The sequence below is a fragment of the Phodopus roborovskii genome, unplaced genomic scaffold, assembly GCF_943737965.1.
Source record: "Phodopus roborovskii unplaced genomic scaffold, PHOROB, whole genome shotgun sequence".
Classification (NCBI taxonomy): domain Eukaryota; kingdom Metazoa; phylum Chordata; class Mammalia; order Rodentia; family Cricetidae; genus Phodopus; species Phodopus roborovskii.
Window position 1 is genome coordinate 169750 of NW_026125806.1, and position 19680 is coordinate 189429.

At 36.0% G+C, this 19680-nt stretch overlaps 1 protein-coding gene across 1 annotated transcript; it reads right to left on the bottom strand.

Moving 5' to 3' along the window:
- Window positions 1-1209: 1209 nt before the first annotated feature.
- Window positions 1210-8951, bottom strand: LOC127217712 (zinc finger X-chromosomal protein-like). The gene is made up of 6 exons (XM_051178719.1): window positions 8408-8951; window positions 6645-6794; window positions 6027-6174; window positions 4083-4093; window positions 3628-3750; window positions 1210-2393 (listed from the first exon to the last, which is right to left on the bottom strand). The coding sequence occupies exons 1-6, from the start codon at window positions 8940-8942 to the stop codon at window positions 1210-1212; spliced, it is 2151 nt and encodes a 716-aa protein (XP_051034676.1). The 5' UTR covers window positions 8943-8951.
- Window positions 8952-19680: the final 10729 nt, after the last annotated feature.

The following is a 19680-nucleotide window of genomic DNA, read 5'->3' on the forward strand; positions in this document are numbered from 1 at the left end:
GTGTACTATGAAAACACACACACACACACACACACACACACACACACACAGGCAAAGGCTGGCTGAATTTGCTGCTAGCTCTCTGTTGTCATAGGATTTAGTTTCTAAAATGATATCACAACAACATCTGAGTTTTTATTTTCATTCAAGTCAGGATTCAGAGGAAAATAAAGAGCTGGGCCTATATCTTCATCCCATAAAATTTTAAGTAAAATGCTAAAAATTTATCAAAATATTTTATCTTTATAAACACCTTAGCTTCTGCTTTTCAAGTATCAAAGTCAGAGATAATAACATTACTTCTAGTAAGGTCCTTAGTTTTCTTCTAGTTATCCAGCTTAATTTTAGCTCTTCTGAATACCAAGTATACAAATAACCCTATATATCTCATCATTTTTAAGTTACTACAAATTGAATCATTGCTATTACAGATTTGTTGTTGGCAGGAACAGGCAGATCACTTAATATTTAAACTGAATTTCAATGCCAGTTTGTAAAATGCTCTATAAGCCCCAATTTACTTTTATAGGTCAGCAATGTTCAGTTTTTATTTATGAATAAAACTGCAAGACAAACTACAAAGTATTAAAAATCAAGAATAAGCAAAACTTTTCATTAAGGTTGTCTAAAATTCTGCTATAGAGGAAAGGAAAAAAAATGCTAAGTACTATAGGCAAAGTCAAAATGACCACTAAGCAAAAATGACAACTAAGCCCAAATCAAGTCACCCTCCTAAAATCAGTGGTGGTAGACACTCAAATAGAAGTTGATTGTCAAAAATCTGAAAAGATTAAGACAAAGAAATATTTTCCATAGCTGGTATTCAGACATGTCAGAAGAATCTCTCGTTTATGCTGGCAATATCTCAATGTGTAGTTTGTATCAAAATTACTTTCCATGTTAACAACACTAAGATTTTTCCTAGAAAATATATCAAGATGAGTAAAGTTTGGTAGTAAGGCTTCTCAGACAAAAAATTCAGCATAGAATCAAGGATTATATTGTTAAAGGAGATTTGTTTCTCTCACTTAGTAAATAAAGTTTGCAGGACATAGGAATCCCTACCGAATAAAATGTAAAGTCAAATAAAAACAATATTGTATTTATACCCACTTAACAAATTCACAATATTGGTGTGAGCAAGGATGAATGCTTTTAAAATAAATTTCCTGTTTCAAACTCAACACCTGTACCGATTAGGATATATTCTTAGGGTAGGTCAACTTCTTTATGATGTCTCATTATATGCTGATTCTTTTCCGAGGGTCTCCGGAATCCTTTCTTGCAGTGCTCACAACAGTGAGGATAGTCTTTGGTATGAATGGAGATAACGTGTCGCTTGAAGCCTGAGGCATCTGTAGTGCTATATTCACAGTACTCACACTGATACATTTTCCTGCCACTGTGTGTCTTCATATGATTTTGAAGCTCACACTGTTGTCGAAATCCCCTTTTACATCTCTTACACTTGAATGGGACACTCATTGTGTGAACTGAGAGAATATGGCGACTGAGCACAAACGGATCTGGACTCTTAAAGTCACAGTGTCTACACTGGTGCATTTTTTTACTTTTATGGGTAGCTGCATGTTTCTTGAGTTCTGAAGGCCTATGGAACCCTTTGTTGCACATCTCACACTTATGAGGATAGTCCTTTGTGTGAACTGAAATTATGTGTCGCTTCAAATCACTTGAGTTTGAACTCTTATGGTTACAGTGCAAACACTGGTGTGTTTTGCTTTCTTGGTGGGTAAGAGCATGTTGCTGTGCCTCTTTAGTGTCTGAGAAAGTCAGCACACAGATGTCACATTTCAATGGTATCTCCTTACTATGCTTAGTTTTTACATGTGTTTTCAAGTTAGAGGAGTCTGCAGACTTGTACTCGCAATACTGGCATTCATAGGGCTTCTCTCCAGTGTGAACGCGTATGTGCTTTTTGAGCTCTGACGGGTGACGGAAACCCTTACCACACTCTACACAAATGTGAGGAAACTTCTTGCTGTGGACTGCCAAAAGGTGGCGATTCAATAACGCTTGTTCATCTGTTTCATAGTCACAGAACTTACACTTGTATGTTTTGCTGGCTTCTTTCTCTCCATGAGTTGTTTTGTGAATACATAAAGCCCCAGCATGGGAGAAATGGTTCCCACACTCATCACACTCTGTGTCCTTTCCAGCCTTACTGGTCATCTTGTGCCTCTTCAGGTGATCATGTAAACTTATCCTCTTGTTGGTACTGTAATCACAGTCAGTGCAGTGGTATTTTTTATTGGCCAAGTGTTCAGGATGATTTTTCAAGTGTCTTTTCAAGAAACTTTTAGACTTAAATTTCTTTCCACAAAACACGCAAGGATAGACTGTTAAAGGTTGTCCATCAGGACCAACAATTATTGCTAAAAAAGACGAAGAGACAAAGGCAAATTTTATTTTATTTTTCATTTCTTCATTAAGTCTAAAGTAGGTTCCTAGCTTTGGGAGCCCATTCCCCAATGGAGAGATACTTTCTCAGCCTAGATACACAGGGGAGGGCCTATGCCCTGCCCTAAATGATGTGACAGGCTTTGATGATACCCCATGGGAAGCCTCACTCTCCCTGGGGAGGGGATAGGGTGTGGGATGGGGACATTGGTTGGGGCCATGGGAGGATTGGAAAAAGAGGAAACTGGTATTAATAAGTAAAATAAGATTGTTTCCACTTTAAGTAAACATTTATAAAAACATAAAATTAAAGTATGTTCTTGGACTTTATCAGTTTTTAACATTCTTGTCAGTGCTTTTCAATATTCATATTGCAATCACAAGAAAGAACTGGATCCACTATGACTAGATTAACTTCATTCCTTCCAATTTTTTTTTAAATAAAAATGAAGCCCTATCAACTTACAGACCCAAAGGAAATAATTTGTAAGTAAAGTTAAACATTTAATTAACTTTATTACAATCCAAACTTTCAATAATCTGTGTCATTCTTCAACAACACCTACAAAATTTAATGTACAAAGCTGTTCTGTCCCTATAAACAACCAAGGAATGAATATATGCTGCTAACATATATTCCCTGGTTTCTCTAAGTGATGTCTGTTTAAATGCTCTGGTGGAAGTAAATGCCTGTAGCTCATGTATTGAGTGGCAGAAGGACGAAAAATTCTTTGCCAGGCTGAGCTGCAAATGAAGAATTTGTCCTCAAACAAAACACAGAAATAAATGCACAAAGAAAAGTGTTACTGTTTAATCTTCACATTGAGTAAACTAACACTGGAATTAGATGGTACATGCCAATAATTATGGACAGGTTGAGGAAGCTGGATTGTCACTAGTTTGAGGTCAGTCTTGGACCCCACCAAGAAAGAGTAACACATTTTATGGATTTCTATTCTGTTCAAACAAAACAATCAGAGAGTTAAGTTCCTTTTTCTTAACTTCTGTTCTGTATCCTGTCTTTTTTATTACATCATTAAGCAATTCACAAATATCAATGAATGGGAATTTTTATTTTCAAATTCAATGCCCAAAAGCCACCTGGGGTTTAGTAGTGGTAAAACCATCATTGCACTTTTGTGGATATTCCCCAGCATTTCCTCACATAATCTTCAGAACACTACACCCTAAATTTTTTTTCTGGCTTACCAGTTGGATAGTGTCTGGACGCATGTCTTCTTTTTTTCTTTAGTTTTCGTTTTGGCAGTCTGTCAAGGTCACCAGACTCATCTAGGTGAGAGACAGGCCTTGCAGTGACATTCTGGTTTTCACCTAAAAATGTGCATCAAACACATGATATACAAATTACACAAATTACAAAATGAGGTTTTTTTTTTATTAAATACAACAATGAAAAGTAAAATCAGATTACTCAATAATGGCAGAAATTCCTTTATTTATGTAATAGGCTTAAGAGCACATTTAGTTGAAAAGTACAGGAAAAATACCTAACATGCACATCTAGCAGTTTCTAAAATTGTAAAGACAGAAGTCAATACAAAAGAAAATTGAACAAACTCCAGGTATTAAGTCCCTGTACTTTTAATTAGGTAAAAGGAAATAAGAACTATATATTCTGAATTTCCCATTATTGTCTAAATCACCCACTGAATTACTTCATATTTATTTAATCTTAAGACCTCAAAAACCATTTCACCATAAATGGATAAGAGATTGGAGGGATAGCTTAGTTCATAAAGTGTTTGTATGAGGACTTGTGTTTAATACTTACACACCATGTTGAAAAACAAGAACAAAAGAAACAAAACAAACAAACGAAGGTTGAATATGGAGATGCCTAATTGTAATCCCATCACTGGAAAAGCAGAGACAGGCTGATTTCTGGCTAGCAAGTCTAGTGAGTGAGGCCAAAGAAGAGACTGTATTTAAAAAACAAGGTACATTATATCTTCTGAGAAACAGTATGTAAGATTGTCCTTTGTCTCTGTGTAGCAATTTCTATCTAGTAAAGAAGCTTGTTAAGGCACACAATGCTTTAAAGAAAGGTGAAACCTCACATCTTGAAGTGAAGTTCCTTATGCTCAAGACTCATACAAATCCAAAGTTTCAGGATGTCCCTGATTAATTACTCACACTGTATCCCTTTATCCTCAAACATATTTAGGCAGTAAGGAAAGAGAGCGAATTCAACCTGCCATTAAAAATTCCCCTGCTTCAGCCCTTCATGTGCTAGATTACAGGTGTCTGTCACCTTGCCTTTGTTTCTATTTATTTTTAAAGCAACAATTTAAACATATATTGAAAACTGAGCTATTTGAAGATGCTCATACAAGCCATGCTACCTGGAAGAGAGTCACAATACTTGAGTTGCCTGAAAGAGCTACTCTGTAACCTATCAAAAATGCCCATGGGTTACACAGGAAGTTCCAGGATTTCAGCTTTCATTTGCCATGCTACATGGGTTTTTGGCAATGCAGGTAGCTCTCATTGAGTCATTTCTGTTCCTGTAATTCCAATAATTTCAATAAACTCACTGGCTCACCACGCTGGATTTTTCTGGTATCCATACTTCAGTCATTGTTTCCCTATCTGGAATGACTAGACATCTCTTAAAATCTCTCCAGGACTAATGTCATACAACTATCTCTACATATATGCACATATGCCTGCAACCACATTCATACACACCGCTACATACGTATATATACCTCATACCTCAAACAAGAATGAGTAAATCAGTATTAAATCCTCAAATTGTTACTTACCACAGGCTGTTGCACATGCAACAGGCGTGAAAGTTGCCTTCACTTCACTATCTTCCATCTGTTGTTCATGTACAACAGCTGCTGTTGTGCCACCAGCATCTTCATCTCCTACAATCACTTCCACATAAACCTCATTTGTTATTTCAGCAACATCTAAGCACAAATTATTAAATCCTTTTGTGACTAAATTTAGTACAATCTCAGAAAAAAATAAATATAGTACTAGAAAACATCATAGTAAATATACAATGAAGTTTGGGTATATTTCACTTTTTTATTTCAGTAATTTATTCTTTTTGTTTATTTATTTGGTTCTTAATACAAGTTCATACATAATAATACCAGGCTATTCTGCAATTCAACCTGCCATTAAAAATCCGCCTGCTTCAGCCCTTCAAGTGCTACATTACAGGTGTCTGTCACTGTGCCTTTTTTTTTTCTATTTATTTTTAAAGCAACAATGTAAACATACATGGAAAGATAATGATATCCTTTGCTATATGGTAATATAATTTCTATAACAGGGCTGTTGCTATATATCTTGCCTTAAAAAGAATCAGTGTTTTAGCCTACAGGCAAGAGGGAAGCCTAGTCCTTACTCCAAAGGACTTGACAGATTTTGATTATCCTTCCTGGAAGGAAGTGTGTGTGGGGGTGATGGAGTGGGAGGGTGGGAGGGGGGTCAGGGGTCTTGGGAGAGAGGGGGAACTGGGGTTGATAGGTAAAATAAGAAAAAAATATATACACACAGATACATATATACATATAAAAAGAATCAGTGCTTATAGAAACATAAATCCATCTGAACTCTAAGCCATCTACTTACTATAATCTTTATCTTCCTGCTGAGAGTCACTGATAGTCATATAAACCATTTTGTCTCTGGGAGCATGAATAGTGCTGTTCTGATCAAATAGTTCAGCTCCATCATCATTGTTAGTTTCACTCTCTACAATGTCTATAGTTTGTCCTATAAGAAAATAAACTATGAGAAATAATTTGGATCTTCATTTATTTGACTTAGTAGGCCTACTTTTTTCAGTGTCTGTATATTACATTAGAAATGTCTTAAAGTTATCTTCAAACATGCTTTCAATATTTCCACCAACCTAAATAGCTTTTTAAATTCTGAGTAACATCAGGTCTCAGAAACATGCTTTCATTACAGTATAGGCAGGCATACTGCTGTGAGTCTGAAATCAACCAGAGTGAGTTACAGGCAAGCGAGGGCTACATGTGAGACCATGCCTCAAAACAAACACAATCAGAACATTGTATAATGTAAAATCATATATATGTGTGTGTGTATTTATATATGATGCAAATATACATATATGTGTATGTATGCACACACACACACACACACACACACACACACACACACACACACACATATATATATATATATGATATAATGAGAATACATGATTTCCGCCTCACCTAGGTCATCCTCTCCAGGGTCAGCTTTAAAAATGTACACCTTGATAACTTCAGGACATGTGCCATCCAGTCTATAATGATCTATTTCTGGTTCTGCATGCATGGTAACCTCAGTGGAACCTTCATGATCTGTTTTGCCAGCATCATCCACTAAATAAGACAGGGAGTGCATTATAAACCTTCACAGAGGATATAGAAGCAAAATGTGGCTGCTTTTTTTCTTTTTGAAACAGATCTGAGTCAAGGCTGACCAGCCAGCTCCACATTTGATAACGGTACTAGCTCTCCAAAGTCTGACAGGCTGCATTTGATCCTCAGAACCCATAATAGGAGAGAAATGACTTCTGAAAATTTTCTTCTAATCTCCACCTCTATAAGAGCACAAGCATACCTTCTGTTTCTGATCTATATATATATATATATACATACATATATATGTATATATATATGTACATATATATATAGATATATATATACTATACATACACTAATAAGTAAATTTACAAAGAAAATACTGTATAAATGTGGCTAGAGATATGGTTAAGATCATTCATTGTTCTTACAGAGGACAAAAATCTGTTTTAATACTGTGCTGAATAATTTTGTGTCAACTTAATACCAGCTAAAATCATCTGAGAGGAGGGAACCTATTAAGAAAACCCTCGACAAGCCTGGAATGTAGTTAGAGTCAGTAAGCATTAATTAGTAATTAATGTGACTGCCACCCCTGGGCTGGTGTTCCTGGGTTCTATAAGGCAGGCTGAGGAAGACACAGGGACCAAGCCATTAGGCAGCACTCCCCCATGGCCTCTGCAATAGTTCCTGACATCAGGTTCTCACCCTGTTTCTGTTCTTGTTTTGGCTTCCTGTGTAAGCCAAATAATCCCTTCCCTATCCAAGTGCTTTTTTGTCATGGAGTTCACTGCAGTAAAAGAAACTCTGAGACAAATAACCTGCAATTATATACCATTAACACATTTCTTTTTGGCAGAAAATAGTAACGCAAGTATAAATGGCCTCATATCACTGACACTGAAACTGATAGTCACACATGATTTATAAAATGCCATACAGTCTTAATTAAAAAAAAGAGACTCAAATCCTAGGAGACAAATCATAAATGAGGTGAAGAAGTAGATCAAGAAAGAATAGCCTAGATCTACAGATATGATTTATATAAAACCCCATAAAATTCTAAGAAATTCAAAGAGTCCAAATGTAGAGACAACATAACTTTACTGATCAAGATAAAAACAAAATTGTATTTTAGTTTTTAAAATGGTGAATCATTATGTAATAACAGTTGGGCAATAAAAATTTATGATCTCCCCTTCTTCACATCCTTAGTGCTGGCAGACAAGTGTATCCTTAAACTTTACTGGCCAGCTAATCTAGCAGAAATGATTACCTTCACGTACACTGAGAGATCTTGGTCTCAAAGAATAAAGGTAGAGAACCATCAAGAAGAGAAACCATGTTAACCTCTGGCTTCCACACTAATATAAACACCTGTTTATGCACCTGAATATACATACACAACAAGTATGGATACTTGCATATAAGACAAAACAGAAAACACTGCCTTGATAATTCAGGCATGGTGGCACACACTTAAAATCTTTAGTACTTAGCAGTGTCACACAAGAGAATCACCAGTTCAAGTTTAGCAAATGGTATAATGAGAACCAGTCTAAAATGAAACAAAACAAGCAAAAACAAACAAGCAAAAAAACTTTTGATAATCATTGTAGCTCAAGACTTACAAGAAATCATAAGACAGTCCTCAGCGTTGATTTTGGAATCATCTTGCTGTTGCAAAGGCATCCCACTGGAATCTAAGATTGCTTCAGAAGCACAATCTGCTACTAATATTTCTGAAATGTCAGCTGTCAGAGGGTCAGTGATGACTTCTGTTTCTACTATGCTATTGTGAATTACGTGTTCAATATGTTCCACTTCAGACACATGTATAGCTTCACTCATCAACACATGTTCAGGCATAGTCAAGGAGGTTGATGTAATACTAGAAGCTAACAGGTCTGGAATTGGGAACTGTGCTAAAGATATTTCTTCAGTTATATCTAAATCAAGCACTTGCTCAGGAATGATGACATTATCACATATATCTGTTTCCTCTAAAATATGTGAACAATGAAAATCTTCAATAACAACATTTTCAATAACATCTTGGATTATAATTGAGTCTGGATCATCAGGAATAAAATTATGGACAGTTACATCTGAATTAGATAAAAAAAACGTTTCTTGTACTTCCACAATAATCTGATCACCATCCATGTGTATTGTATCAGCTCCTTAAATTTAAAATTAAAAAGACAATTTTCAGGTAAGCATACATATCACAAAGTAAATGTTTTAAAATTTATATGAGAAAAGCAGGCTATTATCACTTATGTACATAATGTGAATCTATTTTTAGGTTATGTAAGAAAAAGTAATTGACAAAAGAACTTAAAAAAAAAAAAAAAAAAACAAAAAAGCAACAAGGCCAGGAAATCTAGTCTATGGACACAGAAGAAAGTAACATCTATAACTTAGTATGTGATACTGGCAGTGACAAAACCATCCTTTGAGAAACATCTGAGTATAAATGAAAAGCAAGATAGAGTCCACAGTTAAGGACAGGAGATAATTGGTTGAAAATATGTATCTGATTGTATAGTTAAATGAATGAAACTTCAGCTGTTTGTCAGGGATCAAACAGTGAGGACAGCAGAGGTAGGGCATACCTACATAACTGCATTCCCTTTAGCTCTTCTTCTCAAGACCCAGTTTTTCAATCCAACAGAAGTTCCTTAGAATAGTATATACCTAATCTAGTTTCATTCTATATATAAAGAATGAAAGTAAAAACAGTTTAAACCTAATTGAGAATAAATGACTTAACCAGCATCACAAAATTGGCACATCATGATAATATTCAGTAAATTCTGGTCTTAATGAAAGCCACAAGTGGGAACAGAATTATTATTTATGGTGGGGAGATGTATAAAAAATAAAATGTAACGAAAATTCAGGTATTATGACAATTCTAATTTGTAGAAAAGCCCAATGTTTTATAGAAAAACCAAATGCCTAAATTAAACATCATTCATATGAGAGATAGCATTTAAGATCAAAAGAAGTAGATAAAGCCCAAATTGATGCACACTTAAGAGTGTGACTTTGGGCAAGCCACTTAACCTCTGAATTTCAGTCTCCTCTTTCAATTAGGGTAGTAGTACCTGCCATGCACGTCATAGGCGGATGATGATGGTCAAAAGTATGCAAAGCATCCTGAAAAACTGCAAAGAGACTTTTCATTATTATGAAAACAATAAAAACATAGGCCCTATTATAGATAATTATCTAGACTAAAACATAAGTGCCCTCCTTGCTGTTCATCACAAATTCTAAGATTACTTATGGTAAAACCAAGCAAACTAATAATTCTGAAGTTTTTCTTCAAAGAATTAATCTCTCATCTTTGAAGTATTGTGTTTCATTTTTTTTAAAAGAATTAGTTATAACTTTGCTTTAGATGTCACAAACTAAATCTACCAAAATATGAATCAAAAGACTATGAAGCACACATAGAAATATTGGGAAGGTTAATAAGAAAAGGTTAGTAAAAACTAAATTCATAGAATTATTGCACACTTACCTTATCTACAAGGATATTTACATTATTTTCTTGTAGCACTTATTATAACATTACAAATGTAGAATGAATAGTAATCTGAAAATACCATTTCTAGAACTTCATAAATAATTTTCCATATGTAATTTGGAAACTGGGGATAAACTATCTGCCTGATATAATCTTTTTCTATGGGGCAGCATGTGAAACAGAAGGTTGTAAAAGTAATACAGGGTTTTGAAGATATCTAAATTGAGTAAGTGAATATTAGGGAAATGACAAAACACATGATTTATGATCTAAGACTAAGAGTGATACAATTTTTTTAAATACATTAAGTGTGAGAAAGTAGGTGTGCTGGTGCATGCCTTTAATTGCAGCACCCAGGAAGCAGAGGCAAGCAGCTCTCTATAAGTTCAAGGTCAGTCAGGTCTACAATGTGAGTTCCAGGACACCCAAAACTGCTACACAGAGAAAACCTGTTTTGAAAAGCAAAACTAAACTAAAGTAAACATACACATGTGATTAGAACAAGATAACAAGTACTGGGCTTTGTAGCTGCAACTGACTCAAGGAAATTAAGTTTCCCAAGCAAGCAAACTATCTTTAGTTATCTAACCCATTCTGTTCCATGCTGCAAATATGTCCACAATATGAAAAGCACTACAGCCTATGAATGTGGGTCATTATGGTTTATCCACATGAAAATTTTCAATGTAATCCAAATATTATGAATTTAAGTTGATTAGCTTGGGTAGGATAAGTGGTCAAGTCTCAGAAGATGAACCTGAATTTAAAATGACAATTTAGAAACCAGAAAGATTTTTAAAGATGAGAAGTACTCAACATGGTTTTACATGGAAGAAAATACTATGAAAATAGTTCACTCAGTACATGCTTTCTGTTATAAACATTAATACTTTGTTTTGACTCACAGTACCTATGTGAAATGCTGTATGGGGTAAGTGAACTTAATGAAATTTCTGTCAACTTTTTGTTCATTTTCCTCTGTTTGGACTTTTTAAAAAAATCTTGCTGATCCTTTGCATGTATGTTCGGCTTCAATTTTTGTGTTTTTATGGGTTTTGTACTTTTATGTTTCTTGTGCATTCTTGTAATTTTTCTTTTTTGTTTTAAATTGGGCTGACTGTTTATTTGCTTTGCATGTCTATTTTCTAAAGACAGAGAAAGAACTATGGAGTTAGAAGAATGAAGTGGACCTGAAGGAGGAGAATCTATGATCAGAATATATTGTGTTATATGTATTACAATATTTTTATGAAAATAAAATAAGATACATGTGTGGTAGAAATACCAGTAAATCCACTGTTGGAAAAATAGAGACAGGAATATTTTCTGTACTCAGTGGCTGAATCAGTGAAATGTTAGTCTATCTTAAAAAAGAAGGTGAATTGTTCCTAAGGAATGACATACATTGTCACCCTTGGTTTCCAAACAATAAACATGGTACAGTGATATGAAGAGACAGAGTGGATGTTCCATCACACCCATCTGAGATAATTTGATTTTCTTAAAGGATGCTATTGAGCAAAACCAGAATGTGACTACAGAATTTCTTCTATAAATACATAAAGACAAAAAGGCTAGAGAAAACAGTATCTAACATGGTGTGACATGCAGGTACCTCAATAAAACAGGATTTTTATGAGTAGATTCAAGATACTCTCCCTCAACTACCTCAGTAGAAATAAAAATATCAGAAACAGATTTGGAAAATCTTTGTAGATAAGTCTCTTGGATAATATGTAATAAACCTCATGGAATAAAAAATAATTACTGAGAAACTTATTTTGACAGAAATAGAGTTAATATAAGCCAAGAGGAACAAAGAAAGTGTTAAGGCAAGCAGGACTGCTGAAGTCTCAAAGAGGTAGGGAGGAGCAAGATGTTAAAACTGTTTAGCTTAGATTTCATCACAAAATGATGAATGGTAATAGTCAAGATAATACATGGTAAGCCTTTTGTCTGCTAGAAACAAGCCTTCCAGATAAATTTTCTAAGTCAGAAAGATTTTTGAAGAAAAGCAGGCTAGAGATCTGAAAGTTTGGCTCTTGCTACAAGCCCACTTGATTTGAACCCATCCATGAAGCTGAATCAAGCTTCATGGAAAACTAGTACAAACTGCAAAGGGAAATTTTGCTCATACTTATGCCAGAGTCTTAAGACCAGAAGAGGTGAGTGTAAGCTGTAAACATCCAAAGACGTCCAAGGAAAGCATTTACAAACTTCCCCTTGTCCATATCCCAGCACTCTAGGAAACAGGAAGGCTGCAAAACCCAGAGCTACTCTTTGTATCTCCCCCACCTAGTATTATATGGACCGTAGTATTATATGCTAGACCAGAGAGATAACTTCGTCTTTCAATTCAGAGCAGAAGTGCTAGAAATCTATTTTATAAGTATCCTTTTTACTTCTTATTTACTATTACTGAATCTCTATTATTACACATGTGTCTCATGACAGTTTTGATCTTTGCTCTTGTCTATGTATTAAGTTTTAGGATTTTTCATACAGTCTACTCTCAGTCATCTTATATCTTTCACACCTAGCTTATGCACTCCCCTCTTGCTCTTTTTCTCTTTTCCATATTCCCTTCTCTTGCTTAATTATAACCTTTAACAGCATTAATAATCCAGTGTACCCTAACAGCATCTCAATTTCCCCCTTGCAGTTACTTAATACCACCTCAATTTCTTCCTTTCAGGTTAGTTAATATTTATTCCTGTCCTAAATTCTTTCCAAATACTCACCATATTAACTAAAATTCAAGGATACTCCAAACTATCCTTGATTGTTTTGTTATCTAATAGTATCTAAATTAAGGGGATAACTGTTGATAGTTGGTTATTAAAACATTACAAAATGGTAATATTTAGCATCAATTGGTATTCTTGTGATTAATATTCTACTTAGAATAACACAGAATTTACACCATGAACTCTGTATTCTTGGTCTGAGGAATTATATTTTGAATTATGTACTTTAATTCCACCACATCTATTTCCCACGGTAACAATATAACTACTTTGACTAACTAAAATGCAAGACAGACATATAAGAAACACATAAACAAAAACCAACAACAAAGCAATGTAACTCCTCTAAAAAGTAAAAATCCTACAGTTACAGCATATTTTTACTTAGATAAAATCACAGGTAATCTACTCAAAAGAATTATTAGACTGTTTAGCACTCAAGAAAAGAAGCTCCTTATTGACAGCACAAATAGGGGACTAGAATAAGGGAAGTGATGCAAGGTCTCACAGAGCAATTCAACAAATAGATATTGAAGAAAAATCAATCTAAAATACTGGGAAATATCCATCAATCAAATAAAAAGCGACCTGGAAAGTCTCACCAACAGATTGGGGAAAGGAGAGGGCAGATGTTTGAGGACTGGGCAAAGTGGAACAAACAGAACAATAAAATTAGGGCAAAGATAAAATAATAAGAAAGTACCAGTTGGTATTTCCCACTCCCATCACTGAAATCCTTGCCTGGTTATAGAAGTAGATCTGGGTCTAGCATAATCTTCATTAGAGAAGCTCCATCCAGCAACTGATAGAAGCAGATACAAATATCCATAGCCAAACATTAGGTAGAGTTCAGGGAACTCCATGGAAGAGGAAGAGGAAGAGGAAAAAAAAAAGACAGTACCAGTTGGAAGCCCAAGATACTGAAAAAAGACATTTATTGGTTCAAAGGCACAGTCATAGAAAAATTTCATTCCAAAGGCATAAAAATATTTTAAAATAATCATAACAAACCTTTCCAATGTTAAGAAAAAAGAGGCTCATCTATATACAGGGAGCCATTTAGGACAACAAACACCAGAAATTAAGCTCTTCTTCTCATATTACAATTAAAACAAAGAAAGAAAAAATATATTGGAAGAGGCAAAATAAAGACACTAGGTCATATATAAAGGCTGCCCAACAGCAGATTATTCAACCAAAACTTCAAAAGCCAGGAAGGTCTGGAAAGGTGTGTTTCAAATTCTGAACAATTATCAATATAGATTATCAGATCAGGCAAAGTTTTAAAAAAAAGAAAAAAAAAAACCTTTTGATGATTAAAAAATTAGACAAAAGAAACCCTGTGACTCCTAAGCCAGCTCCATAAGACATTTGAAAGAATCATTCAAAATGAAGAGAAAAATGAATTTATCTTTGAGAACAGAAAGAATAAAGCATGCCAGAATAATAGTTAAGTAAAGGAGAAAGAAAAACAATTCAAACTCCCCCACATAAATTGACACTGATATATGCCTTCCAATCATAACTGAGTATATTTCATTTTTTAAAAAGCACAATAACTAGTAAACTGGATAAAAAAGTCAGGAACAAAGCTGTAGAGACAGTGGCTAAGACCACACTATTTTTGTATAAGGCATGAGATTTATTGCTAACATCATGTCAGGAATTCTAGAGGACCTAGTGTTCTCTTCTGACATGCAGAAGCACATTCCCAAACACATGATCATATATCATGCAATTTAAAGGTCAGTTTAGGTTAAAAATCTTAAAGTAAGTTAAATCTAAAAATTTCCATTAATACTAACAATCAACATTACTTGCAGCCTCTAGGAAATATACATTATAATACTGACATTACCTTAGAATGAAAGAAGTTATAACAAGCAAAAGTACCTAGGAAAAAGCAGTTATTGCTGTAACTGTGTCTCACAAGATAGCATTCTAGCCAAAGCTAGAGAGAAAATGTAAAAAAGTTTATTTTACATTAAGAGAATAATCCATTCAGCTGCAACTGAAGTTCACAAATAAATTAACAGATGAACTCAAGTGCAGTAGTGTAGATGACTCCAATTCCTCATTCTAATCAATTACCCTGTCTTTCTGACAAAAGATAAGACTGTATTAACTAAAAACATCATAGGACAAATGGAATTTTAAAAACATTTACAAAATATTCCACACAAACAACAGAATATACATTTTCCTCAGAAGTCCATAGAATTTCCTCTATAAAGAATGTGTTGACCCCCAAATCCGGGCCCCTGCAAAAGAACGAGGTCTCAGCTGGAGAGCGCCAGTTTCCAGTGAGATCCCACTACCCTGCAAAACCTTCTCAAGTTCCAGCCCAGCCCTCGTCCTCTTCAGCCGGCTATTGGCCAGAGGTGAGTCTGGGCCCAATCGGGGCTGCCTGTCCCCTTCAACCTCTTTACCCCCCTCCCCCGCCTGAACTCCCTGGATTGGCCCCTGATCCTGCTGCTCCTGTCTCCGGTCCCCTTTGAGAGCACCCTTGGAGCTCTGATACACCCCCACCCATCCCAACCTCCAGCCTACCCCCCCACCCTGTGCCCTACCCCACCTACGGTCCTGCCGCTCTGGTTGAGCACTGGGACAGAGGGTGGAGCCAACAGTCCACCCTACTTCGGAGACCTCTCGGAGCAACTCCGAACAAAGGAGACCTGACTAGCCACGTGGGACCACCTGTAATTTCCACCGGCTTGGTCCCTGACCCCGCCTCCAGTCCTCTGCTGGAGTCCCAGGCCCCTCCCAGAGATCCGCCTATCTCTGCGGGTCCACTTGGAGTTCCTGCAGGCAAGATCCTTGACCCCCAAATCCGGGCCCCTGCCAAAGAACGAGGTCTCAGCTGGAGAGCGCCAGTTTCCAGTGAGATCCCACTACCCTGCAAAACCTTCTCAAGTTCCAGTCCAGCCCTCATCCTCTTCTCCCGGCTATTGGCCAGAGAGAAGCCTCCTAGAGAGCTTGGACCACACAGAGATACAGACATTGAATCTTTGATCCACATAAGCCCATCTGGGAAGGACCATAGAGAGAGGGAAGAGACACCACCAACACCTACAGGAAGAAACTATGGGAAGAAGGCAATACAAGAGAACACCTAACAACAGAAAGACAAACATGACACCACCAGAATCTAGGGAATCTACACCAACTAGAATGGAACACAACAACAAAGCAGAGGAAGCAGAAGGGTATGACTTAAAAATCACCATCATAAAAATGATAGAGGCCCTCAAAGAAGATATGAGAAAATCCCTTAAAGAAATAGAGGAAAAAACAAACAAAAAAGTGGAAGAAATGAACAAATTCCTTAAGGAAAGTACAGAAAGCCAAGAAAAAACAATTAACCAGGTGAAGGAAACGGTTCAAGATTTGAAAACCGAAATTGAGAAAATAAAGGCAACACAAATGGAAGGAAAGCTGGAAATTGAAAAGCTGGGCAAAAAATCGGAAACCACGGACACAAGCATAACCAATAGAATTCAAGAGATGGAAGAGAGAATCTCAGGCGCAGAAGATAAACTAGAAGAAATAGATTCATCGACCAAAGAAAACCATAAATCCAACAAATCCTTAACACACAATATCCAGGAAATGTGGGACACCATGAAAAGGCCAAACCTAAGAATAATAGGCATAGAGGAAGGTGAGGAAGCCCAGCTCAAAGGTGCTGAAAACATATTCAACAAAATCATCGAGGAAAACTTTCCAAATCTGAAGAAGGACATGCCCATGAAAGTACAAGAAGCATACCGAACCCCAAATAGGCTGGACCAAAGAAAAAAGACCCCTCGACATATAATAATCAAAACACCTAGCATACAGAATAAAGAAAAAATATTAAGAGCAGCGAAGGAAAAAGGACAGGTAACATATAAAGGCAGACCTATCAAAATTACACCTGACTTTTCCATGGAAACCCTCAAGGCCAGAAGGTCCTGGATAGATGTTCTAAAAGTATTAAGAGAACACGGATGCCAGCCTAGGCTACTATATCCAGCAAAACTCTCAGTCAATATAGATGGAGAGAACAAGATATTCAATGACAAAACCAGATTTTCCCAATACGTATCTACAAATCCAGCCCTACAGAAAGTATTGGAAGGAAAATTCCAACCCAAGGAAGGTAACTACGCCCACAAAAATGTAGGCAACAGATAATCCAACTACACCAGAAACCTAGGGTGAAGCAGAACAAATATATTCACAATACCACTGCCAACAACAAACCTAAATCAAACAACCATCAACAATCAATGGTCCTTACTCACCCTCAACATTAATGGTCTTAACTCACCTATAAAAAGACACAGATTAACAGAATGGATACGAAGACAGAATCCATCCTTCTGCTGCATACAAGAAACACATCTTAGCTCCAAAGATAGACATTACCTCAGGGTAAAGGGTTGGGAAAAGATTTTCCAATCAAATGGAAATAAGAAGCAAGCAGGCGTAGCTATCCTAATATCTAACAAGCTAGACTTCAAACCAAAACTAGTCAAAAGAGATGAAGACGGTCATTTCATATTCATGCAGGAGAAATCCATCAACACAAAGTCTCAATTCTGAACATCTATGCCCCTAATACAAAGCCACCCACATTCGTAAAAAGAAACACTACTAAAACTCAAAGCTCATATAAAACCTCACACACTTATAGTGGGAGACTTCAATACACCACTCTCAACACTAGACAGGACCACAAATCAGAAACTCAACAAAGAAACAAAAGAATTAACAGAAGTTATGTCTCAACTGGGGCTAACAGACATCTATAGAACATTCCATCCAAAGACAAAAGAATATACCTTCTTCTCTGCTCCACATGGAACCTTCTCTAAAATCGACCACATACTAGGAGACATAACAAACCTCAACAGATACAAGAGAATAGAAATAGTCCCCTGTATCTTATCGGACCACCATGCTTTAAAATTGGAATTCAACAACAATACAAATAGCAGAAAACCTGCAAACTCATGGAAACTGAACAATGTGCAATTGCACCACTCCTGGGTCAAAGAAGAAATAAAGAAAGAAATTAAAGACTTTCTAATATTCAACGAGAATGAGGATACAACATACCCGAACTTATGGGACACCTTGAAAGCAGTGCTACGAGGGAAGTTCATTGCACTAAGTGCCCATATGAAGAAAACAGAGGATAGTCACATAAATGAATTAACAGCGCAACTGAAAACCTTAGAACAGAGAGAAGCGAATTCACCCCGCAGGAGCAGACGCCAGGAAATAATCAACTTGAGGGCTGAAATCAACAAAATAGAAACCAGGAAAACAATACAAAAAATCAATGCAACAAAGAGTTGGTTTTTTGAGAAAATCAACAAGATTGATAAACCTTTATCCAAATTAACGAAAAAGCAGAGACAGAACATGCAAATTAACAAAATCAGAAATGAAATGGGGAACATAACAACAGACACAGAGGAAATCCAGACAATTTTCAGGTCATACTTCGAAAATCTGTATTCCACAAAAATTGAAAATTCAAAGGAAATGGACAAGTTTCTGGATAACTATCACTTACCAAAATTAAATCAAGAACAGACAAACAACTTAAATAGACCTATAACCCGAAATGAAATAGAAGCAGTCATCGAAAGCCTTCCAACGAAAAAAAGTCCAGGGCCAGATGGATTCAGTGCAGAATTCTACCAGACATTCAAGGAAGAACTAATACCACTACTCCTCAAACTGTTCCACAAGATAGAAACAGAAGGTTTATTGCCAATCTCTTTTTATGAGGCCACAATAACTTTGGTACCCAAACCTCACAAAGACACAACTAAGAAAGAAAACTACAGACCAATATCCCTGATGAACATCGATGCAAAAATACTCAATAAAATAATGGCAAACCGAATTCAAAAATACATCAGAGAAATCATCCACCATGATCAAGTAGGCTTCATACCTGGATTGCAGGGATGGTTTAACATACGAAAATCTATCAACGTGATCCACCATATAAACAAACTGAAAAAGAAAAACCATATGATTATCTCCCTAGATGCAGAAAAAGCCTTCGATAAAATTCAACACCCTTTCATGATAAAGGTATTAGAGAGGTCAGGGATAACAGGAACATACCTAAACATAATAAGAGCAATATACAGCAAACCAACTGCCAACATCAAACTGAATGGAGAGAAACTTAAGCCAATTCCTCTAAAATCAGGAACAAGACAAGGCTGTCCTCTCTCTCCATATCTCTTCAATATCGTACTAGAAGTTCTAGCTAATGCTATAAGACAACAAAAGGAGATCAAGGGCATCCAAATTGGAAAGGAAGAAGTCAAACTGTCTCTATTTGCAGATGATATGATAGTTTACATAAGCGACCCAATAAACTCTACCAGGGAACTCCTACAGCTGATAAACACCTTCAGCAAACTAGCAGGATACAAGATAAACTCAAAAAAATCAGTAGCCCTATTTTTTTCAGACGACAAAGAGGCAGAGAAAGAAATCAGAGAAACATCACCCTTTACAATAGCCACAAGCAACATAAAGTATCTTGGTGTAACGCTTACCAAACAAGTAAAAGATCTATATAATAAGAACTTTGTGACTCTAAAGA